The sequence below is a fragment of the Phocoena sinus genome, chromosome 6, assembly GCF_008692025.1.
Source record: "Phocoena sinus isolate mPhoSin1 chromosome 6, mPhoSin1.pri, whole genome shotgun sequence".
Taxonomy (NCBI): Eukaryota; Metazoa; Chordata; class Mammalia; order Artiodactyla; family Phocoenidae; genus Phocoena; species Phocoena sinus.
The window spans coordinates 6,094,526-6,115,146 of record NC_045768.1 but is presented as its reverse complement, the minus strand read 5'-3'; the positions used below and the strand labels follow the sequence as shown (position 1 = coordinate 6,115,146).

The window sequence follows — 20,621 nt, the reverse complement described above, 5'->3', positions numbered from 1 at the left end:
ATAGGAACACAGCAAAAGCCCCTTATGACCCCGACCTTCTATACCCCTTCCCCTTTTCTTCCTCCTCCCCCCAGGTATTATGGTTAACAGTTCAATGGTTATTTCGCTAGATTCCTTTCTAGGCATATGCCACGCACAGCTGTTCCTTTGACTTGCTTTTTAAAGAATTCATTTACAAAAATGGGATCATATCTACAAACAGGACTGGAATGAACATGAAAAGTCCATATAAACGTAGCACCAAAGGCAGGACTTACTATAAGTTATTAGAGTCATAATTTCCTGGACTATATAAGGTATAGATTTCTTCTAGAATTTGCTTCCGTACTACTAAACGAAAGCTTCTGAGTCATCTTCATCTGTGGTTTTGGCATTGACTGTCATTTTGCACAGTCCCCTGCAAGCCTGTCTGCCCTGGGTGCGGTCCCAGTGAGCCGTCCACTCTCGAGGGGTCATCATGTTGAATCCTTTTCACGTCCTCTCTTACTGGAATGCTTAGGATTATCGGTGCTTCCCCTGAGCGTGGACCTCAAACATTTGCAGCATCTGCTCAAGAGACTAAAAATCAGTATTTTCCCTGTGTGGCTTTATTTCGCTATTACTGCTGGAAAATATTTCTCAAATCCTGGGAATTAAAAACTATTACCCTTTGGGGCTTGAAATCAGTGGATTATGTATGAGAATTAGGCGACGAAGGGGTTACTCAGGAATTAAGAGCAACTACAGCAAAGTGTCCTCCCAGTGGGTGTGACTGTGATCAGTCAATATCTTGGTCACCTAGAGAAAAAGAAGAAATCCTTTCTAGTGTAACTAGCAGAGCATCTGTCTCTCTGCCATGTTTATTAATTAGCACTATAAGTGTCAAATAATCTTCAGGTAATTCTGTTTTCTCTTTTATAGTTAATTTGTGAAAGCAGGTCATTGGAAGAAAGGGGTGCCATAATTTCTATGTTGATTTTATTTCTTGTTTTCTTTGCCCCTCATATAGATCGTATGTTATATATACTTCACCAGGATTATTGCATTTCTCCTCAAACTTGCTGTTCCGTTCCAGTGGAAGTGGCTCTACCAGGTATGCTGCTCACAGGGGACAGTGCCAGAGAATTTGTGTCTGAGGATGAAGTCTTAGGGTGTAACTTAAGATCGTTACTAATTTATTTGGCAGTGGCCACTAAGACCTTTTGTCTCTTCCGGTCTGCAATTAAGACGATATGTTTGTCCCGGAAAGCTGCTGGATTACATGAGAAATCTGGAAGTAATTGCATTATTGATTTTAATTTTCAATTTTAAAATTTTTTGCAGAGAAAAGCCTCAGGCCGAGAAAGACTTGCCCTGTATAATTAAAATCTAGATGAAGTCAGTTATAGGGCTTAGAATAGCTTGGAATCCAGACCTCCCTTTTTCTTGCCCATTATTACTATTTCAATAACAAAGTATCTTTGCAATATACTAGAACTAGGGTAGCCACCATATGATTTCGAGACTTTTTTCTGGAGGCTCTCACTTGGTGCTTTAGACACTGTAGGAAAATGTATGTATGTAATGAGCTCTTAAAAGATGCCAATGAAGACACTTAAAGCAAGGAGTCTCAAATGTCATCTCTGGGCAGAATGCTCCTAGCTAAGGCTTCAGCAAATCCTCTAAGGAAAATGCTCCCCAGCGGTCAGCTCTGGCATTTGAGTGACTGATCTCCGAGTGGTCGGGGGGGAGGGGGTCAGTTTGTTTAGTTCCACTGCTTTCTGAAGAACAGTATTCTAATCCCTTTATTTGGGGGTGGTTTTAAAATTTGCAGCTCCTGGATGAAATGGCCACGCTGGTGTTCTTTGTTCTAACGGGGTATAAGTTCCGTCCAGCTTCAGATAACCCCTACCTACAACTTTCTCAGGAAGAAGATGACTTGGAAATGGAATCTGTGTAAGAATCTCCTTTCTTCCCTTCCCTCCCTTGCCCCTCACGTAACTAAGAGCAGCGTGGTATGAGCTGGAGCAGCTGCTCTCCGCAGTTTGTTGCTCCAGAGGTTGTCCCTCTTATTTATTTATTTATTTTTTTTGCGGTACGTGGGCCTCTCACTGTTGCAGCCTCTCCCGTAGCGGAGCACACGCTCCGGACGCGCAGGCTCAGCGGCCATGGCTCACGGGCCCAGCCGCTCCATGGCATGTGGGATCTTCCCGGACCGGGGCACGAACCCGTGTCCCCTGCATCGACAGGCGGACTCTCAACCACTGCGCCCACCAGGGAAGCCCCTCATTGTAGTTTTGATTTGCATTTCTCTAGTGATTAGTGATGTTGAGCATCCTTTCATGTGTTTGTTGGCAGTCTGTATATCATCTTTGGAGAAATGTCTATTTAGGTCTTCTGCCCAGTTTTGGATTGGGCTGTTTGTTTTCTTGATATTGAGCTGCTTGTAAATTTTGGAGATTAATCCTTTGACAGTTGCTTCATTTGCACATATTTTCTCTCATTCTGAGGGTTGTCTTTTCATGTTGTTTATGGTTTCCTTTGCTGTGCAAAAGCTTTTAAGTTTCATTAGGTCCCATTTGTTTATTTTTGTTTTTATTTCCATTTCTCTAGGAGGTGGGTCAAAAAGGATCTTGCTGTGATGTATGTCATGGAGTGTTCTCCCTATATTTCCCTCTAAGAGTTTGATAGTGTCTGGCCTTACATTTAGGTCTTTAATCCATTTTGAGTTTATTTTTGTGTATGGTGTTAGAGAGTGCTCCAATTTCATTCTTTTACATGTAGCTGTCCAGTTTTCCCAGCACCACTTATTGAAAAGGCTGTCTTTTCTCCATTGTATATTTTTGCCTCCTTTATCAAAAATAAGATGACCATATGTGCATGGGTTTATCTCTGGGCTTTCTATCCTGTTTGATTGATCTATATTTCTGTTTTTGTGCCAGTACCATACTGTCTTGATTACTGTAGCTTTGTAGTGTAGTCTGAAGTCAGGGAGCCTGATTCCTCCTGCTCCGTTTTTCTTTCTCAAGATTGCTTTGGCTATTTGGGCTCTTTTGTGTTTCCATACAAATTGTGAAACTTTTTGTTCTATTTCTGTGAAAAATGCCATTGGTAGTTTGATAGGGATTGCATTGAATCTGTAGATTGCTTTGGGTAATATAGTCATTTTCACAATGTAGATTCTTCCGGTCCAAGAACATGGTATATCTCTCCATCTGTTTGTATAATCTTTCATTTCTTTTTTTTTTTTTACATATGGTGTTTTTTTTGAATTTTTTTATACAGCAGGTTCTTACTAGTTATCCATTTTACAACTTTTTTTTTTTTTTTTTTTTTTTTGCGGTACGCGGGCCTCTCACTGTTGCGGAGCACAGGCTCCGGACACTCAGGCTCAGCCGCTCCGCGACATGTGGGCTCTTCCCAGACCGGGGCACGAACCCGTGTCCCCTGCATCGGCAGGCAGGCTCTCAACCACTGCGCCACCAGGGAAGCCCTAGTTATCCATTTTATACATATTAGTGTATATATATATCAATCCCAATCTCCCAATATAATTTCTTTCATCAGTGTCTTACAGTTTTCTGCATACAGGTCTTTTGTCTCCTTAGGTAGGTTTATTCCTAGGTATTTTATTCTTTTTGTTGCAGTGGTAAACAGAAGTGTTTTCTTAATTTCTCTTTCAGATTTTTCATCATTAGTGGATAGGAATGTAAGAGATTTTCTGTGCATTAATTTTGTATCCTGCTACTTTACCAAATTCGTTGATTAGCTCTAGTAGTTTTCTGGTAGCATCTTTAGGATGCTCTATGTATAGTATCATGTCATCTACAAACAGTGACAGTTTTACTTCTTCTTTTCCGATTTGGATTCCTTTTACTTCTTTTTATTTTCTGATTGCTGTGACTAAAACTTCCAAAACTATGTTGAGTAATAGTGGTGAGAGTGGACAACCTTGTCTTGTTTCCTGATCTTAGTGGAAATGGTTTCAGTTTTTCACCATCGAGACCAATGTTGGCTGTGGGTTTGTCATATATGGCCTTTATTATGTTGAGGTAAGTTCCCTCTATGCCTACTTTCTGGAGGGTTTTTATCATAAATGGGTGTTGAATTTTGTTGAAAGCTTTTTCTGCATCTATTGAGATGATCATATGGTTTTTCTCCTTCAGTTTGTTAATATGGTGTATCACGTTGATTGACTTGCATATATTGAAGAATCCTTGCATTCCTGGGATAAACCCCACTTGATCATGGTGTGTGATCCTTTTAATGTGCTGTTGGATTCTGTTTCCTAGTATTTTGTTGAGTATTTCTGCATCTATGTTCATCAGTGATATTGGCCTGTAGTTTTCTTTCTTTGTGACATCCTTGTCTGGTTTTGGTATCAGGGTGATGGTGGCCTCAAGAATGAGTTTGGGAGTGTTCCTCCCTCTGCTATATTTTGGAAGAGTTTGAGAAGGATAGGTGTTAGCTCTTGTCTAAATGTTTGATAGAATTCGCCTGTGAAGCCTTCTGGTCCTGGACTTTTGTTTGTTGGAAGATTTTTAATCACAGTCTCAATTTCATTACTTGTGATAGGTCTGTTTATATTTTCTATTTCTTCCTGGTTCAGTCTCGGAAGGTTGTGCATTTCTAAGAATTTGTCCATTTCTTCCAGGTTGTCCATTTTATTGACATATAGTTGCTTGTAGAATCTCTCATGATCATCTGTATTTCTGCAGTGTCAGTTGTTACTTCTTTTTCATTTCTATTTCTGTTGATTTGAGTCTTCTCTCTTTTTTTCTTGATGAGTCTGGCTAATGGTTTATCAATTTTGTTTATCTTCTCAAAGAACCAGCTTTTAGTTTTATTGATCTTTGCTATTGTTTCCTTCATTTCTTTTTCATTTATTTCTGATCTGATCTTTATGATTTCTCTCCTTCTGCTTACTTTGGGGTTTTTTGGTTCTTCTTTCTCTGATTGCTTTAGGTGTAAGGTTTGGTTGTGTATTTGAGATGTTTCTTGTTTCTTGAGGTAGGATTGTATTGCTAACTTCCCTCTTGGAACTGCTTTTGCTGCATCCCATAGGTTTTGGGTTGTCGTGTTTTCATTGTCATTTGTTTCTAGGTATTTTTTCATTACCTCTTTGATTTCTTCAGTGATCTCTTGTTTATTTAACCTCCATGTGTTTCTGTTTTTTACAGATCTTTTCCTGTAATTGATATCTTGTCTCATAGCGTTGTGGTTGGAAAAGCTGCTTGATAAGATTTCAGTTTTCTTAAATTTACCAAGGCTTGATTTGTGACCCAGGATATGATCTGTCCTGGAGAATGTTCCATGAGCACTTGGGAAGAAAGTATATTCTGTTGTTTTTCGTTGGAATGTCCTATAAATATCAATTATGTCTATCTTGTTTAATGTATCATTTAAAGCTTGTGTTCCCTTATTTTCATTTTGGATGATCTGTCCCTTGGTGAAAGTGGGGTGTTAAAGTCCCCTACTATTGTGTTACTGTTAATTTCCCCTTTTATGGCTGTTAGCATTTGCCTTATGTGTTGCGGTGCTCCATTGTTAGGTGCATAAATATTTACAGTTGTTACATCTTTTTCTTGGTTTGATCCCTTGATCATTATGTAGTGTCCTTCTTTGTCTCTTGTAGTAGTCTTTATTTTATTTTTATTTTTTTGCGGTATGCGGGCCTCTCACTGTTGTGGCCTCTCCCGTTGCGGAGCACAGGCTCCAGACACGCAGGCTCAGCGGCCATGGCTCACGGGCCCAGCCGCTCCGCGGCAGGTGGGATCTTCCCAGACCAGGGCACAAACCTGTGTCCCCTGCATCGGCAGGCGGACTCTCAACCACTGCGCCACCAGGAAGCCCATAGTCTTTATTTTAAAGTCTATTTTGTCTGATGTAAGAATTGCTACTCTAGCTTTCTTTTGATTTCCATTTGCATGGAATATCTTTTTCCGTCCCCTCGCTTTCAGTGTGTATGTGTCCCTAGGTCTGAAGTGGGTCTCTTGTAGACAGCACATATACGGGTCTTGTTTTTGTCTCCATTCAGCCAGTCTGTGTCTTTTGGTTGGAGCGATTAATCCACTTACATTTAAGGTAATTATCGATATGTATGTTCCTATTACCATTTTCTTAATTGTTTTGGGTTTGTTATTGTAGGTCTTTTCCTTCTCTTGTGTTTCCTGCCTAGAGAAGTTCCTTTAGCATTCATTGTAAAGCTTGTTTGGGGGTGCTGAATTCTCTTAGCTTTTGCTTGTCTGTATAGGTTTTAATTTCTCCATTGAATCTGAATGAGATCCTTGCTTGGTAGAGTAATCTTGGTTGTAGGTTTTTCCCTTTCATCACTTTAGATATGTCCTGCCACTCCCTTCTGGCTTGCAGAGTTTCTGCTGAAAGATCAGCTGTTAACTTTATGGGGATTCCCTTGTATATTATTTGTTGTTTTTCCCTTGCTGCTTTTAATATTTTTTCTTTGTATTTAATTTTTGATAGTTTGATTAATATGTGTCTTGGCATGTTTCTCCTTGGATTTATCCTGTATGGGACTCTCTGTGCTTCCTGGACTTGATTGACTATTTCCTTTCCCATATTAGGGAAGTTTTCAACTATAGTCTCTTCAAATATTTTCTCAGTCCCTTTTTTTTTTCTTTTCTTCTGCAACCCCTGTAATTGGAATGTTGGTGCGTTTAGTGTTGTCCCAGAGGTCTCTGAGATAATCCTCAATTCTCTTCATTCCTTTTTCTTTATTCTACTCTGCGGTAGTTATTTCCACTATTTTATCTTCCAGGTCACTTATCCGTTCTTCTGTCTCTGTTATTCTGCTATTGATTCCTTCTAGAGAATTTTTAATTTCATTTATTGTGTTATTCATCGTTGTTTGTTTGCTCTTTAGTTCTTCTAGGTCATTGTTAAACATTTCTTGTATTTTCTGCATTCTGTTTCCAAGATTTTGGATCATCTTTACTATCATTACTCTGAATTCTTTTTCAGGTAGACTGCCTACTTCTTCATTTGTTAGGTCTAGTGGGTTTTTGCCTTGCTCCTTCATCTGCTGTGTGTTTCTCTGTCTTCTCATTTTGCTTAACTTACTGTGTTTGGGGTCTCTTTTTCGCAGGCTGCAGGTTCGTAGTTCCTGTTGTTTTTGGTGTCTCCTCCCAATGGCTAAGGGGTTGGTTCAGGGGTTTGTGTAGGCTTCATGGTAGAGGGGACTGGTGCCTGTGTTCTGGTGGATGAGGCTGGATCTTGTCTTTCTGGTGTGTAGGTCTGCATCCAGTGGTGTGTTTTGGGGTGTCTGTGACCTTATTATGATTTTAGGCAGCCTCTCTGCTAACGGGTGGGGTTGTGTTCCTGTCTTGCTAGTTGTTTGGCATAGGGTGTCCAGCACTGTAGCTTGCTGGTCGTTGAGTGGAGCTTGGTCTTAGCATTGAGATGGAGATCTCTGGGAGAGCTTCTCCTGTTTGATATTACATGGAGCCAGGAGGTCTCTGGTGGATCAATGTCTTGAACTCGGCTCTCCCACCTCAGAGGCACAGGCCTGACACCCAGCTGGAGCACCGAGACCCTGTCAGCCACGTGGCCTCTTACTAAACGTTTAAGTGTATCATAGTGTTGCTAATTATAGCCACAGTGTTTTACAGCGTATATATGGAACTTAATCATCTTGCAACTGCTTTTTAAGACATGCTCCCAGGCTGCCTTAAATCAAGATGGCCATTCCTTCTGTTAGGTCTCATTTGTGTAAATTTGTTTTCATGCTTCTCGTTCATATACAAGTTGTTTAAACTAGTCATTTTAGTTTTCAGAAAAGCTTTCTAGTCAATTCTCCATTTCATTAGGGGCTTTTTCTGAGGTTCTAGCTTTTCTTTTGTTTGGAACATAGTCTTCGATTTCTTCATTTTGCTCGACTCTGTGTTGGTGTCTATGCATTAGATAAACAGCCCCCTCTCCCAATCTTGAAGGAGGGGCCTCATGGAGGAGATGAGCCTCCTCCTTCAACCCTGCCCTGACTCTTGGTTGTCTCTCAAACCTTTGTGATCATCCAAGTGGCCTATTTTATTTTTAGTGGCTCCTGGTAGTTGAGGGTTTTCCTAGAACTATCAGTGTCCCGAAGGGAAGGATCTCAGGCAGCACCGAGATTCAGGCAGATTGGAAGCCAGACCCTCAGGCCAGAATAGTTTTTTTAAATTAAGGTTTATTTTGAAGAAGTCTGAGTTCAATTTAAATGTCCGCCAATACCTTCCAAAGTAAGGTAATACTCAGAGACAATTTCCTCATCAGATGGCTTAGAGAAATTTCTGGAATATTCACATCCGAAGATTCCTTATTGATGAATGCCTTTGACTTAAATCTAACCAAAAAGTGCAACGTTATTCTTTGTACATTTTTATTATATATTTATAATGAACAAGCTTAGTTGGAAACAATTAAAATACTTAAGCTGTTGGTAAAAAAATAGAGTCCATCTGGTAAGCAGCAGCTTTGGGAAGTAACCTGAGACGTGGTGTATTTTTCCTTTCCCCTGCGGAGAGCCCTGTAGCTCAGCATTCCGTAACCGTTCGAGGCAGGGTTGCTCTGGGGTCATAGCGAGAAGCTGAATGGCTGGGTCCTAGCATCTTCCGCTTGACTGAAGTGTGGTCAGTTGATGTTCTCCCCAGCAAGGCAGGCGTTCCTGTTCCCCACATCCTTTCCATCAGCCATTGCATCTAGAATCGCAGATGCTTTGTTAAGGTATGTTTGTCTCATTGACAAAATTTTTTAAATTTGTTTTGGTTTTTATTTCTCTCTGACAGTATTTGGTGGTAGTGGTAACGAAAACGCAAGAGGGCCTGTGTGTGTGTTAAAATCAGGGGAGGAAAAGGGAAGAAGACAGACCAGCAGTCCGCTGGAGAGTAGGGGGAGTGTGTTTCTTTCTTCTGGCAAGATTTGGGGAGGGTGGGCAGTTTGAGCCAAGGTTGACCCTTGGGTTGCCTCAGCTTCTACTCCAGTTACCGGGGAAGAGCGCTCTGTGCTCTGTTCTCCGGGGTTGGCTGAATGTGGGCCCTCCCGTAATGGTGAAGTGAGCGTCTCTTCCGTGACGGGAGGGCTGCACATGTACCAGCCTAGAGAGGGAGTCGGCCCAAATGAAGGTTTGCTTACAGGAGTGGTGGTGGTGTTCCCGGGAGCACCAGCCCCGATGAGCCTGTGAAAGCCAAGTTGAGGAGCCAGCTGAGGCCAGGTGCCTTTTAGTCAGCAAGGCAGTTGTGCTGGGATTCCTCTTTAGCTGAGAACTCGACTGTTGGGAAAGTTCTGTGAAGTTATAAGATGTGACAGCAGAAAAGGCCTGAGGGGGAGGCTTCAGCCGCAGGTGAGGGTCAAGGCTCAGCAGCTTCTGGGACCGCCGAGCCCGGACTGTCATCTCCCTCTTCTGCTCGGAAGTTCTATTCCTGGAGGGCCCTTCTTAAATCCTCCAGAAATAACCCAAACCAGAGACCAGCACAGCCTTGCCTGTATTTTCTAGAAGGTCTTGAGTGCTCTGTCATGCACACTGGAGGGTGTTTCCTGAAAGAGGGCACTAGGTCTGATCCCCACCCAGGACATTAAGCACCTCTTTGTGCAAAGTATCAGTAATCATGTTTATGCCTCGCACACCTAAGACGAATTCACACCCTTCCTAATATGCCCTCTGCACCAGGACTCTGACCTGGGCCGCGCCGTGACCTTGCCGACTGAGGTTCTGGGTAGCTTCTCATTCACCTCTTCTTACCTCCTGTCTGAAGCTGAGCTGCGGGAGGGCGGTGCATTGGGAAGTGAGTCTGGCCCAGGGTAGTGCGTCCTCCCCGCCTCCAGCCTAGGCCTGCATGCAGTCCGGGCAGCTGCGCCCCCTGGGCCTGGGGGGGTGAGGGCGCCTTCAGAAGTAATGCTGACTTTCCATCTTTTTCTCCTTCTGTTCCTTTTGACATCTCTCTTTGGGCTCAAGCTCAGAGTGGCTTACTGATTTTGGTAACAGAATTTATCATAGCAAAATCAGCAAGTTAAGTATTGGATGTAATTTCAGTTATCAGACTTTTAGCCACCGCACGTGCTATGCGTTTCCTCGATGGTCTGAATTATTTCTGCCATCTTGAGAAGCGGGAGCGGGAAGAGATCTGGTTTGGGTTCCAGAAGCTGTGTCTCTGGAGTTCCCCTTCCCAAGTGCCGGCTTCAGGGTCTCCGGCAACCTTTTACTACTTCCTGCATTCGTGCAAGTGGGTAACCAGGAAATGTAGAAACAGAGGTTGGAGACTAATAGAACTGTCTCTTAACCAAACCTCTCCACATTTCAAGTCCAGAAATGGTTAGCATTTAGATTTAGTTTGGTTACAGAAACAGACGCATCCGTGTGCCACTTCGGCCCAAGCCACAGTTGACGGCAGTCTCGTGTGGCAGAAGGAGCAGTGGGGACCCGAAGCCCCCTTTCTCGTCTTTCCCGTATTCATTAGGGCCCTGTTGGTTGCAAACACGAGACTCAGGCCTCTACAAGGAAAAGAGACGTCACCACATAGGGGTAGAAGGAAAGCGAGAGGCAGCTGGGTCCGTCTGCTCCCCCCGTCTCCGCTGGAGCTCCCCTCCTCTGGGCACCTCTCTGCTCCACTGTCTTCTCTATCCTCCACGCTCCCCTGGACCCATCCCCCGGGAGCACCTCCGTCGCCTTAGCACTGTTGCCCCTTGCCTCAGACCGGCTCAGGAGCTGCTGACCCTTGGGCCAGTGTCCTCTTGAAGTCAGGAGTGGCCACCTCGGCTCAAAAAAGTTGAGCAGGCCCTGGGGGCAGGACAGCTTCTGCTGGAAGCAGCGTGGGACTTGGCAGCCAGAGAGGCTGGCTTGGCCCGGGCACCGAGTCTACCTGTGGTGGTATGAGCGCTCTGTCAGCCCTACAGGTGGTTCCGGACACCAGCCGGTGCCCCAGTCTCCTACGGGAACAGCATGACAGAGTGTAGACAGCGCTGCGATAGAGGTGTGTGTCTGGAGCCACAGAAAGGCATCTCAGCAGTGGGGGCGAGAGGTCAGGCAGGGCTGGGATGGGCAGAGGCAGGAAGGGCAGGCCTTGCCCTCTGGGGACCGGGCTGTCCCCGCCTGGGCGGCTCCGGGGGCTGCACCTGCATTCGCATCCCTGGGGCTTGAGTTTAGACTGAAAATCACCGCTGCTCGGTGCTCGGCCTGAGCTTTGACCGGTGTCGGAGGGCCTGTGCGCAGGTTGTGTGTAGTGCGGGGCGCTGCTCCGAGGACGGCTCTTCGGCTGTGGTCCCCATTCAGTGTTTGTACTGAAACCAGGGCATGCAGGGGGGTGTGCGTGGAGCTGTGAAGTTGCCAAAGCGCCGCCTCCTGCCCGGGAGGCTCCCGGGCGTCAGTCTGACCACGGTCTCCTCCTCTGTCTCCTCCACCTGGCACCCCTCTCACTTCCCAGAAGTTTCACTGGGGAGCCAGGGCACAGCGCCCGTCCAGCCTCACACCACATCCCATCATCGCTGGCTCCGCCCGTGCCGCCCTTCTGTGCCCACGCACCCCTCACCCCGCAGCCGGGGCGCCTCCACGCCGCTCACTCACCGCTCCCCAGTCTCCAGCTCCCTTGCCTGTCCTGAGCTTCGGGTCCCTCTGTCCACCTGTCCACTGTCACCCCAAGCTTGCCTCTCTCCTGCATACCCTGTGGGCTTCGGCATCCACCCAGTCGCTGTCAGCAGAATATGGGTCTTGGCCTAAATGCCTCCCTCTCCCTCGGCCTGTGTGGGGTGAGTGACCGCTTCTTGGAGGCTTAACGTCGTGTCTCCCGCCCTCTCCCCACTTTATCCTGGTGCCCTACCCTCGTGTGGCCGATGTCCTCACCTCCCATCTTCTTCCCTTCCCGTCCATTCTCCTCAGCTACCCGAATCACCTGTAGACTGTTTTTTAAGAGGATACCCTGGCTCCTCCCCAGAGACTAGATTCTGAATGTTGGGGGTTCAGGTGTCTCTGTGCTTTTTTGACTCCCCTGGATCCTGCTGGAGCCAGGCCCGAGAACCCAGGTGTAAGAGTCACTCCCACCCCAGTGACACAGCACGGAAGGCTGTCCACAGCCCCGCGTGCCCACCCTCGACTCACCTGCCACATTCCTTCACCAGCAGCTTCTTAGCACTCCCTGACTGTCGGGGAGCTTTCTTGTGTTTCCTCCAAGCCTTTTCTTGTTAGATTTCTTTTCAGAAACTCCCCTGCCCTCCCCCCTCTCCTCCACCTCGCTGCTGCTCCTGTCTTTCAACACAGGAGGTGACTCTTCTCACCCCAAGCCGTCGTCACACCTGCACCCTGGCACGCCCATCCTGTCTGTGTGAAGTGGCTCTGCGTGTCCGTCGGGAAGACCGTCCCTTCTGCTGGGCAGTGGGCTCCCTGGGAGCACCAGTTCCAGCTCTCTGTCCTTGCCCCAGGCCTGGCCTGACAGAGTGAATGTTGTTTTCTCAGTTGGGCCACCATCTGGCAAGGAGTATTTCCTTAGGGAAGGAAAGGGAGCAAAGGTTTTCCCAGGCCCGCTCTCCGAGCCGTCCTCGGGTCACGGCGCCTGTGCTCTGCCCTCTGCGTCCGCGCGGGTTGGCCTCCTCCTTGTCCTTTTCAACCTGGGGCAGTAGCCACACGATCTGCTGGCTGTTGCCAGGAGTGTTGCTGGAAGACTCAAGGTTGTACTTCTTCCCTTACATCAACAGGTTTGGAGGCGCATAGGGGTTGCTCTGCTGGGGCTGGAAAGGCTTGTGGTGCCCGTGTCCTAGTCTGGAGGAGGTCCTTTTAGAAGCTGCCCTGGGTGCATGGATTTCTCCTGGGAGAAGTGTGAGCGCTTCCCGGTGAGGTCAGGCCCGAGACGGGCACCGGCTGGCAGGAAGTGATGCTAGATTCTCTCAGTTGGTGTTCCCTTTGCCTGGGGGCTGCATTTATACTCACCCACAGCCTCTGCAGGGATCCCTCAGTTCCCACAAGAACCACCTACCTGCAGCATACTTTGTCCTGGCTTTACCAGAAGTACAGATAACGCATGAGTCCAAAGGACTCTTGTTTGAGAAAAGCCCCAACTCTGGGGAGGACTGGATGGCTTTGGGGCTTGGTCACAGCAGCAGCTGGTGGCAGGAAAGAAGGGAGAAAAAATTTTCTTTCCTTACTCAAATAAAATAATTTATCTACTGTTAGGTCCAGCTGGACAAACTCTAGATGTCACATGTAGGGCCACTGAGTTGCCATTTGTAAGTAACAGGATTTGGGAGTTGGTGCGGGGGATAGGTAGGGTCCTTGGAGAGAGTCTGTTGGAATGATTGATTGAATTTATTTTACTGATTAGGAAATTCCTCTTGGTCCGCGATGGAGGAACATAGGTGCCTCCTTGCTTCCTAGAGGCCTTAAGGAGATGCTGGGCCAGGGGTGTTTGTTTCTAACACTTTATTTTGTAGAACAGTTTTAGGTTCATAACATTGAACAAAATTGAACAGAGGGTACAGATACTTCGCATATGCCCCCGCCCCACACACGCATAGCTTCCTCCATTATCAGCATCCCCTGTCCACAGTAGTACGTTCCTTACAATTGATGAGCCTGTATGGGCGTGTTATCATCCAGAGCCCGTAGTTTACAGTAGGGCTCACTCCTGGTGCTGTACACTGTGTGGGTTTGGACAGATGTGTGCCCACCATTATATAACAGAATCATACAGAGTCATTTTGCTGCCCTGAAAATCCCCTGTGCTCCGCCTACCAGGTGGAGTTCAGGATCGGCTTGGTGTTTCCTGCTACGGAGCTGCTCAGTTGCGTCATGGATACCCAGATCCTTAGAATCTGTCTAGCTCACATTTTGTGAGGCAAGAGGCTGTCTTCTCATAGACCCCCACCTTCTCAGGAGATGTGTGAGTCACTCTCTGTCTCTAACGGTCAAAGAATCTTTGGGCCCAGAAAGTTCCTCCAAACCTGTGGTTCTGTCCCAGGACTCAGAAATGATCCACTGGGGCTGGTTAGTGTAAACGTCTACAGCTGATTAGCTTTTTTTCAGAATGTTAATTATGATACAGATGCTGGTGTCATAATTGTGACTAGTGTTTATACGTAACATAAAAATTTGTGACAAAAAGAGATGAATGCTGGTTGTGATAACAGCTGGTATGTAGTGACTGGGCAGGACAGAGAATCTCGTTTTTCCCTCACGACAGTTCTGGAAAGTGGGGACTGTGTTTCTCCTGCAGCACAGGGAGGTCACGTGACTTGGGCAAGCTTACACAGCCAGCAAAGGGCGGGTCAGGATTTGAACCCGCGTGTGTCTGATTCCAGAGCCAACACCCTTTACCCCTGGCTGCCACTGTGCTGTGGTGAAGACGGCCTTTTACTTTAAGACTGAGGTTTTCCTCGTTTTTTCCCTCATTCAGAGTGACCACGTCAGGGGTGATGGAGAATATGAAGAAAGTCAAGAAGGTGACCAACGGCTCGGTGGAGCCGCCGGGTGAGTGGGAAGGCAGCGCGTGATGGAGGAGCTCCGAGGCGGCACTGTCAAAGGAAACGGTTTATTTGTAGTCCTGTTGGTCGGCGAGAGAGGTCGGCCCTCCCGACGGTGACACCGCAGAGCCTGTGGCTGGGAGCAATTGCCACGGAAGCCTAACTTTTCACTCTTTTCTGGAAGCCGGATCTGTGGCTGGTGATAGGCAGCTAGAATTCTCCTTCAGGTGGGAGTGCTGGGTAGGGGGTGTAAGAGGAGGAGGGTAAAAGGAAGACTTTGTTTTTAATCTCTATTATTTTAAATTGGGAACTCTTCAGGTAGGTGCAGTTGTGACCCAGTGTGTAGCAGTGGAATGTTGGTGGATGGGGCATGGCGGGTGGTGGTGTGTCTGCAGCCGTTCAGGGCACGGGAAGGGGCTTTAGGAAACGAGCAGATGTCGAGTGGGGCACGGGGGCTCACAAAGAAGGGAGAGGTGAGCATCGCTGCATCTTGGGGACAAAAAACGATTGAGATCAGGTTATTTTAGAAAGCAAAGTCAAAACCCAATTTAGTATTAAGAGAGTGCCCCAGGATTTCCGGCCCTGAATGTCGCCCCAGACCTTCATCCCGGATTCTGAAAGTGACCAGGAACGACAGTCGTCCGAGGGCTACGGTGTCAGAGTCAAGGCCCTGGTGGTGGCAAATGGTTCTCTTGACTGAAGTGTGTTGTGTGTTACCTAATGGATGGACGGAAGTGTGTTTTTAAGCTCGAAAAGCCGCCTCCTGTAGGATTTCCCTGAACATCTGGCCCCCTGACGGCGCGGAGCAGCACCGTCTCTGGCGGCCCTCTCGTCCCTCTCTTCTCGCAGCTGCATCTATTTTGTGTGATCAGAATACGGGGAAACGGGAAGGACTTTTCCTTAAGGAGCAGCTGGGGGCATAAAGGATCATGTCGAAGCAGATCCTTAAGGCACATCATCATCATGACAAAGCTTTCCCTGTAGCCAGGTAGGACTTCTAAAGGGAGGAATGCAGCAGACCTTGTCCCTGTATTCCAAGAGTAAGTATGCAAAGAAAATGAGGGTGATTAGCAGGTTTACTCTGGGGTGTGGGGATGATGAGATATTTCACAGAAGCTCAGTGAGGTTCCCTTCCAAACTTTCAGAGCTTGGAGAGGAGCACGGATAGATTGCCTGAGGTGAGCAGTACTGCAGCTCGTAGCCAAGTCATCTGAGTATTGGGACAAGCTCAGAAGGTTCCCTGTGACGGAGGGCATAGCAGGGCTTTCCGCTCATTTCCTACTAAGGCTTTGGCGGCTGGAGCCTGAGATGGGGACTGAAACACTGCATCAGGCAAGCTCCCTGGAGCGTGGGGTCCCGGCCGGGCGGGGTAGCTCCCAGTGCCCACATGCGTCAGGAGCCCGAGCCCCGCCCCCCCACCCCCACCCCCTGGCCTGCCTCCTGGGTGCTGGATGGTGACGGTGGCTGGTGGTTATTCTCTTACCTCTGGCTTGGAAGGGTCGATCAGAAACCACAAGATTTAGGGGTGCCGCTCAGTATGCCCAGTTTGGGAACCTGAAGTGTCTTTACTCAGAAAACAGTTATTTTCCCTCTCCTGTACCATTGTCACTTCCTAAATGACCAGTGAGGAAGCAAGTGTCCTTTCTATGTGCTTCGATGAGCCCTCTGTGCTCTGCCCAGTGCCACCTCCACAGGGGCTCGGTCCTGGCTGAGTGAGGAGGAAGACCAGCGTCTTCCAAGGCTGCTGCTGCCCACCTCTCCGCAGATATTTTAGGGAAGGGTTTGTGTGTCTTCCCATCTTCAGGAGCGAGGAAATAGGCCCCAAGTATTCATCTAAGGGCCTTTTTTTGTCTTTTAAGTAAGCTGGGAGCTGTGTGACAGGAGAAGGAAGTGGCAGGGAGGACGGGAGTATTTTTCAGACTTTGTTTACCTGACGTGAACACCATCCCAGTGATTAAGAAATGTGTCGCATACTGTGGCCAAAACTTCCTTTGGTGCTTCCCTCCGAGGGACGTGTTTGCTGTTCGTCCTGCAGGCAGATGTTCTCGACTAGGCCGTAGACCTCTTGGCAAGAACCAAAGGTTTGAGGAAACACACACACACACACACACACACACACCCCACGAAAGGGTCTCCACGGAGGTGTCCTCACTTCATGTGCTGGAAGCGGGGAAGCGAGTAAATGAAGATGAGGGTGTGCATGTGGGCTGGCACCGGCCCCTGCTCAGCCTTCCTACTCTGAGGTCCCCGGGCCCCAGCGGTCACAGGAGGGCATGAGCCAGAGGGCTGGGCTTCTCTGTGGTACCGGCTGGTCTTCAAATCCCACGCGGCCCCTCTAGGCTCGCAGAATGGCTGAGAGGCTGCAGTTTTACAGTACTGACCCTTCTGGAGCCGGAAGGTACAGATGAGATAAGGTAGTGGATTAGAAATAAAGGCAGGCCGCAGGCTTCCTAGCAAACGGGTCGTCTGCCCACGTCCTATATTTTAACTGGCAGAAGATTTAAAGGCAGGCCGCTGATCAAGAGAAATCAAACCCCCAGCCCAAGATTGGGAAAATAGGTGGTAGTTCAAGTTTTTACAAAACTATTTAAGCTCTTCATCCTGTTCTGCAAAAATTTGTCCTCTTTCTCTATGACTTGATGGCAGTAAGCAGCATTCAGCTCTACTCTTGAGTAGAGATGACGGATTGGGGTCTAAAGCCAAGGTGCTTCCCCAGCTGACAGCCCGCTTCCTGCAGCCTGATTTTCACAGTCCCCTTGGGCTCACGGTGATGCAGTGTTTGAATGGTTAAGCCCTCTCAGTATTTCAGGGATTGGGCAGAAAGGATCGGTGCACATCATAGAACGATCGGTGGTATTTATAGCTTCGCTTTGCGCTGCTCCCCGTTTCTGCCTACGCGAAATATACGTACTTCCTCTGAGAATCCGGCCGTGGACTGGAGGTGCCGCTGGCTGTGAAACTTTAGCAAGTAAAGGATCTGTTTTCCTTTGATAGAGTGTGTGTTTTGCTAGAAAATTACTTCTGGGACCACAAGAACAATCACTGATCTCTTAATCCTGGCTCTTAACAGTGGCCGAAGACTCCATCAGCCTGTGTCCTGGTCCCGCAATACTTTAACATTTTAGCGGCAGTGCCTCCGCTGAATACTCCTGCTGGCTCCTCTTGTAAAGAGAAGCTTGCTCTGGTGTAAAAGATGGCTTCTCAGATCATCGCCTGAGTCTGTTCAGTTTTCTTTCAAGAAACCACTTTAGAGTAAAATTTCCCGTTTTTTTTTCCCCTGGACATGTCCAGCCAGCCAAGGCGGCACCCAATCTCTTCATAAGTCCACTCCACGGGGCTGCCTCGGCAAGGCGTCCACTCCCTCATTGTGATCTCACCACAGGATGCTCTCCCCCACTCCCTCTTCCCCCCCTTCCTCCCCCTCCTCCCCCCCTCATCTCCTTCTCTTTCCTCGCCTTGGCCCTCGCCCATCAGTTCCACATGGGCTCAGTCTGGGAATACGGGCTGAAGCCTGTGGTGCATTGCAGCATTTTCTCCCAGCAGCTGTGTGAAGGATGTATTTTCCAAGCTAAGAATTTTATCCCAAGAGCACATATTACTGCTTTGGACCGTATATGATCTCCTGCCCCTGCACGGAGATGTATGTCTTATTTTAGTCTGTACCGACCAAGGAACAGTGTCAAAGATGCCAGTTTTAATTGTGAGGGGCTCTGACCATCTCCGCCATCCTGGAGCATTTCCTTCGAGGGAGGCTTCTAGGACCTGAGACAGTCTCATGGGTTACTTGCCCTGCTCTGTGCACCCCGTAGAGCAGTGGGACTGTTGGTGCTTCCTGCTGCTTGCTCAGAGGACACGGGTCCTCGCCCCCTCCTCCGCCTGCTCTGCACTCCACACCTCACCCTTGCTTCCCTGACCCACGCCTGACCTTCAGCAGATTCCCCACACGCTGAGCCCAGGACGCCTGTGGCCTGCTGCTTTCTTTTCTCTTCAGAATTCCCCACGGAAGAAGTTAAGTTAGACTTTAACTTGATACCTCTTGGTGTATCAAAAACCATACCAGACGTTCTAGAAGATCTGCCCTTTACTCCAGTTTTCTCTAGGGTGTTTCTGGCAGGAAGTCGTACAAGAGCTCCACCTGAGTTGATGCTAATACTTGTCACTACCACCTGGAATGTAGTTACTGATTGGCAAGCCGGACATTCCCCCCCGGGCCCTTCTGTCGCCTGGCGATGCATCTGCCCTCTCTGCACGGCTTATGCTTGAAATATAATGTTTTTCAGTGGCTCGTTGCTAGGACATGGACACGCACATCCTCCGAGAGACTGTGTGCAGAAAGCACTCGGTGGGGCGGGGCGGGGAGGTGCAGGAGCAAGGATTTGGTTGTGTCGTGTCAAGGACCTTTGGGACCTACTGGCAGGAAGTCTGCAGGCGGGCCGTTTGGGAAGGAGTGCGGATAAAGTCAGTAAAGGTCAAGGTGACACAGAAGAGCTAGCTCGCCCCCAGACAGCAAGCTTATCTTGGGGCGGGGTTTGAGGCTTTGGGGTGGGCAGCCAAACCAGTCAGGGAGCCAGGCGGTCAGCCTTCTTAGCGTTTAAGACACTTATTACAAAAGGATCCAAAAATCCTGTCCACACAAGGGGGTTTCTTGATGCCTTAAGCAGCTTTTGCAGATGATAAATTGGATTTGCCTAGTCATGTGACCTCAGAAGAACTCAGACACATCCAATCCAGAAATAAGTTTCATTTGGGGGAGAAAATGTCTGTAAATATTCTTTGCTTTCCAGGTTAGATTGGGATGCAGCAGGAGTTTTCAGTACTTTTTTTTTAAACACTGATGGCCACTGAAGAGTGTTTATGTGAACATCTGCCGGGTGGAGGTTCCGATCTGGATGATGTAGGGGATGGGTTCTCCTGCTGTGATGCAAACATGTAAAATAAAGATTCTGTGACAGGAACGTATGTTTGTAATCCGAGGGAGTTGCCAACTCCTGCCTGCTGTCTCTCCGCCCCCCTCCCCCCTTACAATTCTTTCCTTTGTGATTTTTGTTCATTAAATTAGTTAATTGCCTCCCACTCGCTCCCACTGGCAAGAGTGACACCTACTAGAGAAGCTCCCTGTGTCTCAGCTGCCATTGAAACTCAGACGTGACTTCAACTCCAGAGGCTTTGTTTTGGAACAAACTGAAGATCAGTTGTAGTTGACTGGTGTCCTGCCTCCAGTGGGGACAGGGGTTGCTCTCTGAGTCAGGGCCTGGGCACTGCTGCCATTTGAGGGGAGATGATGGTGGAGGCTTGGGGTAAAGCCCACCCTGCGACAGGCTCGGGTTCACCCTCTTGTGATGTTGGTCATCAGATAACCCTGCTGGTGTTCCCACATCAGAATCAGAGAAACCCAAGATTTCAGACTCAAAGCATTTTTGGAAGTCATCCAATCCCAAACTCCTTATTTTACTAGGAATGTTTTAAATTGAGGTGTAACTCACATACAGTAAAATTTACCCTTTAAGCGTATAGTTGGATGAGTTTTGACAAGTGTATATACAGTTCTGTAGCCTCTGCCATAAGTGAGATGGAACATTTCCATCACCCCATAAAGTCCCCTGTGCCCCTTCTCAGTCAAAACCACCCCCTGTCCAGAACTACCACAGCCGCTGCTCTGATTTCTACGCTGTAGGTTAGTTTATTCTAGAACTTCACGTGAGTGGAATCACACTTCCTTGTATGGCTTCTTCCACTCAGGAGACTGTCTGTGATTTGTCCATCCAAAGCCCTGGCTTTAAAGCTGCAAAAAAATGGGGGCGTAGAGAGGGTTGTGCCCCCCTCCCCCTCCCCCAGCCAGTAAGTATCGGAGCTGAGGTGAGAACCCAGGTCTCCTGACTCCAGCCTTGGTGTGGTGATGAGGATTAAGTTAGGGGCCTGGCCTGGAGCTCTTCGGGTACTGTTGCTGTGTTTACAGTAACGTTGGAATGATCCTCAGTTCACAGCATCCCAGAAGCTCGGAATGAAGGGCCTCAGAGTCCATGTCGTTTCCCCTGGGCTTTCCAGTTACCGGCCATGCCTCACCCGCAGCTCTTTCCTGACTCTGCAGAGGCCTTGGGTTACCCAGAGTGTCCATGGAGAGAAGCCTCAGGAGCGGGGACAGGGCATTCCAAGAGTAGAGCCCAGGAATAGGGTGAGACTCTCAAGGGTGAGAGATGCTGAGGCCACCCAGGAAGGGGACAGCTGAGGAA

General features: G+C 47.9%; 1 protein-coding gene across 2 annotated transcripts in view; it reads left to right on the top strand.

Moving 5' to 3' along the window:
- The window catches only part of GPR107 (G protein-coupled receptor 107), a 76,291-nt gene extending 56,945 nt beyond the window's left edge, over positions 1 to 19,346 (top strand). For both annotated transcript variants that reach the window (XM_032634100.1, XM_032634099.1), the window contains 3 exons: positions 989 to 1,072; positions 1,793 to 1,914; positions 14,325 to 19,346. In XM_032634100.1, coding sequence (XP_032489991.1) covers positions 989 to 1,072; positions 1,793 to 1,914; positions 14,325 to 14,421 — 303 coding nt within the window. In that variant the 3' untranslated portion in view covers positions 14,422 to 19,346. The remainder of the gene's footprint in view (positions 1 to 988; positions 1,073 to 1,792; positions 1,915 to 14,324) is intronic.
- Positions 19,347 to 20,621: the final 1,275 nt, after the last annotated feature.